Source organism: Herpailurus yagouaroundi, unplaced genomic scaffold, assembly GCF_014898765.1.
Source record: "Herpailurus yagouaroundi ecotype Mexico unplaced genomic scaffold, PumYag 196, whole genome shotgun sequence".
NCBI lineage: Eukaryota > Metazoa > Chordata > Mammalia > Carnivora > Felidae > Herpailurus > Herpailurus yagouaroundi.
In genome coordinates, this window is record NW_024412427.1 from 10,566,197 (window position 1) to 10,572,796 (window position 6,600).

At 45.3% G+C, this 6,600-nt stretch overlaps 1 protein-coding gene across 1 annotated transcript in view; it reads right to left on the reverse strand.

Annotated features, from left to right (window-relative positions):
- MMP24 (matrix metallopeptidase 24) overlaps positions 1–4,080 on the reverse strand; it is a 32,691-nt gene extending 28,611 nt beyond the window's left edge. The window contains exon 1 of the mRNA XM_040447241.1: positions 2,868–4,080. Coding sequence (XP_040303175.1) covers positions 2,868–2,894 — 27 coding nt within the window. The 5' untranslated portion in view covers positions 2,895–4,080. The remainder of the gene's footprint in view (positions 1–2,867) is intronic.
- Positions 4,081–6,600: the final 2,520 nt, after the last annotated feature.

Below are 6,600 nucleotides of genomic sequence, written 5' to 3' on the forward strand. Positions count from 1 at the left end.
ATCTGTTTATAAAGTGGGCAAATTACAGAGAATCACTTGTGAGTTGACTGTGGCCTAGGATCAGCCAAGAAGCTCAAATAAATCATCTAGAAATGGACATGACAGGGCAGCTAAGTTACCCATTGATCATCCAGGTCTCAGCTTCTACTCCCAGATTAAATTATGTCATCAAAGCATTACATTCCTGCACCACATCCTCCCGGCCAGAATGTCATGTTATGTTCCCTGTCTTTATGGAAACCCCAATTAAGTATTATTGGGCTAAGCATCCAACCCTCTTGGCTCAGGTCATGATCTCGTGGTTGGTTCCTGAGATCGAGCCCCAAGTCAGGTTCTGCCATGGCTGCACAGAGCCTGCTTGGGATTCTCTCTCTCTCTCAAAATAAATAAACTTAAAAAGACATGAATTATTGGGTTGAATAAATAGGGCATATAGTGGGAAAGAGGCACCTAGTTCTGAGATCGAACAGGTAAACTGAACATCAATTTCCTTGTTTGTAAAATGTAAACAATAATTCCTCCTCAGGATTGTTATTAAGGTAAAATGAACAAATGCACTTGACACATAATCACGCAAAGGTGTTTGCTATTGCTGGGGATGGTGTCTCTATTATCTTTTGTAAAATCGAGGTAGAAAACTTGGTCTTTGACTTCTTTGCCTTTTGAAATCTAGTCACTACACCCTCCCACATTCTCCCTGGGCCGAGAGCCAGTCCTGATGGTCCTGTGGAGGGCAGTGTGTCTGTCATGGTCCAGTCTGCTTGCTGTTAGGTGGCCTATGGATATGACCATCTCTCACACAGCACCGGGAGCACCGCGAGTACCGCAGGCGGAGGACTGACAGCTGACATGAACTGTGTACTCTTCACCCTCACTTGGCTTTCTTAGGCGCAAACACAGCTCTTCCTGTCAAGCTTTAGCTTTAGGAAAATGTTTTCCCTATGGAGATTCTTTTTTTTTTTTTTAATTTTTAATGTTTATTTTTGAGAGAGACAGAGTATGAGTAGGGGAGGGGCAGAGAGAGAGGGAGACACAGAATCTGAAACAGGCTCCAGGCTCTCAGCTGTCAAACAGAGCCCAACGCAGGGCTTGAACTCAGGAATGGCGAGATCATGACCTAGGCTGAAGTCAGACGCTTAACCGACTGAGCCACCCAGGAGCCCCTTCCCTATGGAGATGCTGTATGCTTTCTGGTTTCAGAAAGTGGACACTGTGTCACCCAGTGGTTTCCCCTCTTGGCCTTTTCCCCAAAGAATCTTTCAACCAAAAGTATGGCTTAAATATGGAACATGGCTATGCTTGGAAGTAACTTACTTTCTTAATCTTTTTCACCACAAGTTTTATTTCGTCCTTAAAAGTCTTACTTAAAAACCTTGTTTCAACCTGTACGCTGTCTCAAACCCTTTCAGAAAGAGGTGTGGTACAAATCTAAAATAAATCAAATTCCTTCTTATCTGTGGAGTCTATTCTCTAGAAATCCAACTAAAATGAATTATGGCATTTGGGAAATGCGTGGGAATTTTTGGACAGATACTGCTGAGAAACCAAGCAGCCAACTGAGGATTTTTTTGAGCACCCACCTCTGAACTAGCACAGGATTAAGAATCTTCTCCCCTCCTGCTCTCATTACTGTTTATGGCCAGAGATAAGGAACAGGAAACTTTTGGCATAAACCTACTCTTAAGCCTTTGAACACTTTGGGGAATTGAAAGTAGCTCCTCTTTGGTAAAGGGCAACCTGGTTTACCCAGCTCCTTTTCTGGGATACACAAGCAAGGAGTGGCTCAAAGCCAAACAGGATGTGCTATGAAGGTCACAGAATTTAGCTCTGCAGCATCAGGAGATGGGATCTAAGGACTCTGGTCCCAGGCAAATGTCCGGGTCAGGACCAAACACTAGAATGGATCAGCCTTCTCTAAGTTCTGCTTCCCTCCCAGGTTCACTGGGAACAATCCTCAGAGCTCAGGGGCAGACCACTAAGAAGGGAAATGGGAGAGGGAGGGGCTGGTCATTGACAGCTCTAAGCCAGGGAACAGAGCATTGAGACTGGACCTGCATGTACATGGGAGAGAGGCTAAGAGGCCAGGGACCAGACAATTCAAACTTCTGCCACTGAACCCAGTCTTTGCAATGAACTCACTTGCTCTGTGACCCAGGAAGTCCTCTGGCTTCTCTGGGCAGAAGCCCCTGATGTTGATGCAAGTCTTCTATACTCCAGTCATACCAGTTCCAAAACATTCCCTGCCCTTGCATACTCGCAAGCTGTTCCTGCTGCCTACAAAACCCATTCTCTTTATGCACGTTAGCAAACCCATCCTTCAAAGTCTAGCTAAAATGTTACTTCCATTGGTAAACCTTCCTTAGCTCTTTGCAGAACTAGTGGGTACCATCCTTACTCCTGCACTGTTTCACTTCTCTGCCACTCTAAATGCAGCTACCACAGTGCACCCTACCTGTTGGTTGATATGTTTTCCCCACTAGATTGAGTTCCTGAGGAGCAGAGACTGTCATGTTTATTCCTGTATTTGCTACAGTACTTAGAACAGTGCCTGGCACAACAGATCATCACTGGATGAATGAATGAACCAACAAACGAACAAACAGTGGGTCCAGGAGGCATTGCCTGGGTACCAAGGAAGGGATTTCATCCTGGGAAGGCTTAATGAGTAATACACATGAAAACACCAAGCACAATTCTTGGTGTCTGTTAGAGGCTGAGAAAAACATTTGCTGAAATTCAGTCTATTGTGGTTTGACTTCTTTGCTTGATGAGGCAATAGGGCTCCATTGTCCTATCTGAAAAAAAAAAAAAAGATAAAATCCACAAAAGGAAAAAAGCCCCATTCTGTTTTAAATACAATGACCTACCTTCCATCTTTTGACACCTAGATCCATTAGCCAATCACCAGTTGTGTCAGAAGTCTGACCTTTATAGCTCAGTTAACCAACTCTAAGATGTCTATCACCCTTTAAGTGCTGAAAGAGGTGTAAACCCAGAGGAAAGTGAGAAAAATCTCAGAGTGCGAGCAGGGACCAAAATAGCTGGGCTGAACCAAAGATGTAGAGATGGCAGACAATATGTGTGATTGGTTTGCCGGCCAGAAGGCGGGATTTTGGTTCCTGAGAAGCCAAAGTTGAGATATTCAGTAGTGGCAGGCAAAGGAGAGAGCAGAAAATAACAAGGAGAAAAAATGTGGCCCGAAGAGGGAAGAGAGCGGCAGACAGCAGAGGCGGTGGTGACATTAGAAGAGGCATTGGAGGCAGCAAGCAGCAGATCAGCTGGCAGTGCTGCTGTTCACTCTTGGAAAACAGATACCAGTGGGGGAGGAGAGAGAGATGGATCTGTTAAGCAGCATGGCCTTCTGGGGGTATTCAGGAGCATCGCACCTGTTCGGGTGTGAGGCCAACCCAGACCGGTCTCCAGGTCTGGAGAAGGAATGGGAGAATGATTAGAATCAGATGTCGGATCAGGACTGCAGTGGGCTAGAAGGTATTATGAGAAAGGCCAGAGGGGAAGTCCACAAAGAAGGACCAGGAAAGAGGTGTCAGCTTTGGAAGCATGGGCTAGAATGAGGAAGACAGAATAAAAGACTCTGATCAAAGAGTTTGGGCGGCTGAGGTCATAATTTAGGGTGATGATGTAACAGGAACAAGGCATGACCTCCACACTTACAGAAGGTCCAAGTCCAGTTCTGGACATTGTATATGCAGAGGGACAGTGACAAACAGGAACACGACTAAGGGAGAGGGCTGGGAGAATGAAGGAAGCACTCATATGAACCATGTCCTGTTTGGGAAGATGAGGATATTTAGGTTGGAGAATGGGAAGCTGCAGGGGACATGCCAGTCTTCTTAAAGCCAACAGCTATGGAAGGAGAATTATTCTGGCTAACACAGAGGGCAAAACTAAGACTAGCACAGGAGATTATAGGACGTAGAACTTGACTCATTATAGGAAAGAACTTTTAAACAGAGATGTTCTGATTATAGCAACAACAATAATGCTGTTATAAGAACACCAACTATGTACCTGGCATTGCGCTAGGCATTCTAGAATGCAATGGCCCCATGAGATAGGAAGCCCCCCTCTCCCCACCCCTACCTCCAATTTGCAGAGGAGGAAACAGGTTCAGAGAAGTTAAGTAATCATTCAGAATCACAGAGCTAATAAGTGGCGGGATTCAGACGCAGATATGTTTGAAACCGAGCATTCTGTATTGTCAGACAACCAGAGAGGCATTCCTTTCCCCTCCGAGGATGGCCTACACCACACTCCTAAAAAGTGATGCCCTATCTCACATCGTAGTGAACTCCATACCCTTCTGCCGTGACCCCTATGCCGTGGGGTACACCACCGTGTACCCAGTTATCCAACAGAAGCCTCATATGACCCATGACTCCACCCTCTCCTTCACAGCCCACGTCCATCTTCTACCAAAGAACTACTGGTTCTACTTCCTAAACATCAGATGTATTTGTTTGTTTCTTTGTTCATTCGTTCATTCATTCATTCATTCATTCACTCAGTATTTGAGGACCTATTTTACTATGTACCAGGCACTGTGTACTAGGCTCTGGGATGTGACAGCAAACAAAAACACTCTTGTTCCTTTCTAGTTACAATCTAGTGGAAGAACCATCTGGCAATAAGTGCTATGAAAAATAAAGCAGGTGGAGGAGCTAAGAGGGATGGGACAACTGTTTTATAAAGGATGAAGGGAAGGTGGCCCTGTAGAAGTGACATTTGAGCGGGAGACCTGAAGGAGGTGAGGAAGTTCCAGGAAGAGGGCATGGAAAGTGCCTTTCCCCGCAAGGCTTCAAGGACTTTCCTTCAAGAGCTTTCAAGAGCTTTCAGGGAAACCAGAGATCTCTGTCAAAGGGGACAAAGTTTCAGATACGCAAGATTAATAAATCCTAGAGATCTGTACAGCATAGTGCCTATAGTTAACAATACTGTACTGTATACTTTAAACATTTGCTAAGAGGGCAGATCTTGTGTTCTTAGCACAAAATAATAATAATAAATAATGAGGGCAGGAGGAAATCTCTGGAGGGGATGGGTTTGTTTATGGCATAGATTGTGGTGATGGTTTCACAGGTATGTATTTATCTCCAAACTCATATGCTGCATATATTAAATATGTACGGCTTTGGGGTGTCGATTACACCTCAGTAAAGCAGTTTTAAAAAACAAAGAGCTTTCATGACTTGGCCCCTGACTACCTCTGCAACCTCTTTTACCATTCCCCACCTAGCACTCTGTGTTCCAGTGTGTTCTGATCCTTCTCTGGAAGGATCATTCTCTGGAAATGTTGTTTCTTCTATCTGGATCATGCTCCTCTCTCTGGGGAGGCCTTCCATGACCTCTGAACTTATCACATTTCTTATCACACAGTGTTGTAACCACATGTTGTGACTTGTCTCCTTTTCTTGATTATGTAGTGCCTGAGGGCAGGGCCCATAGTCGGTCTTCTCCACTGCTGTTCCCTGACACCTAGCACAAGGCCTGGTTTGGAGACATCTTTATTGAGTGAAAATGAGTGGAAGTGTTCAGGGAGAGGGAAAGTCATCTGGTCAGAACTTGCTGTAGAACAGGGTTCCACAAACTCAGCACTGTTGATAATTTGGGCCAGACAATTCTTTGTTTGGGGGGGGGGGTGTGTGTCCTGTGCTCTGAAGGATGATTAGCAGAGTCCCCAGTTCCTTCAACTAGAATACTAGTAGCATCACCTCCTCGGCTGTGACAAACAAAAGATGTCTCCAGACATTTCTGAAAGTCTCCCTGAGGGGGGCAAAATTGCCCCAGATTGAGAACCACTATTATAAAGATTCCCATAGGGGCACCTGGGTGGCTCAGTCGGTTAAGTGGCCAACTTCAGCTCAGGTCATGATCTCACTGCTTTGTGAGTTCAAGCCCTGCATCGGGCTCTGTGCTGACAGCTCAGAGCCTGGAGCCTGCTTCAGATTCTGTGTCTTCCTCTCTATGCCCCTCCCCCACTCATTCTCTCTCTCTCTCTCTCTCTCTCTCTCTCTCTCTCTCTCTCAAAAACAAATAAAAACATTTTTAAAAAGTGCATATTCCCAAACCTGAACCTAGACCCTACTAAATCAGACTATGTGTGGCTGGAAACTGGGAATCTGAATTTTTGAAAAATGAGCACTTAGGGTGGTTCGGTTGCCTGCTAAAGTTTAGAACCACTGCAGTAAGGACCCATCACTGTCAGGAGTGATGACCCTGTGCCATGAAAGAATGGGTATGCTGTGTGCACTATCACCTCTAGTGTAATAAGGCAGGAAGTATGTCACCCATTTAGAAAAGCCTTCTATTAAAATTAGCTCAATAGCCAGCTGCTGCTCTCTGTGCCTCAGTGCTGCCATCATCTCTGGGTCCTTCACCTGCCCATCTCGTTGGCTAACCTTAACTTCAGGGTTCATCAGCACCTCAGCATTGAGATTCCATTGTGTTGTTGTAGATTGGCATCAAGAGTGGTCTAAGATCAGGGTGCCTGGGTGGCTCAGTCAGTTAAGCGTCTGACTTTGGCTCAGGTCATGATCAATTTCATGGTTTGTGGATTTGGGCCCTGCATTGGGCTCTCTTCTC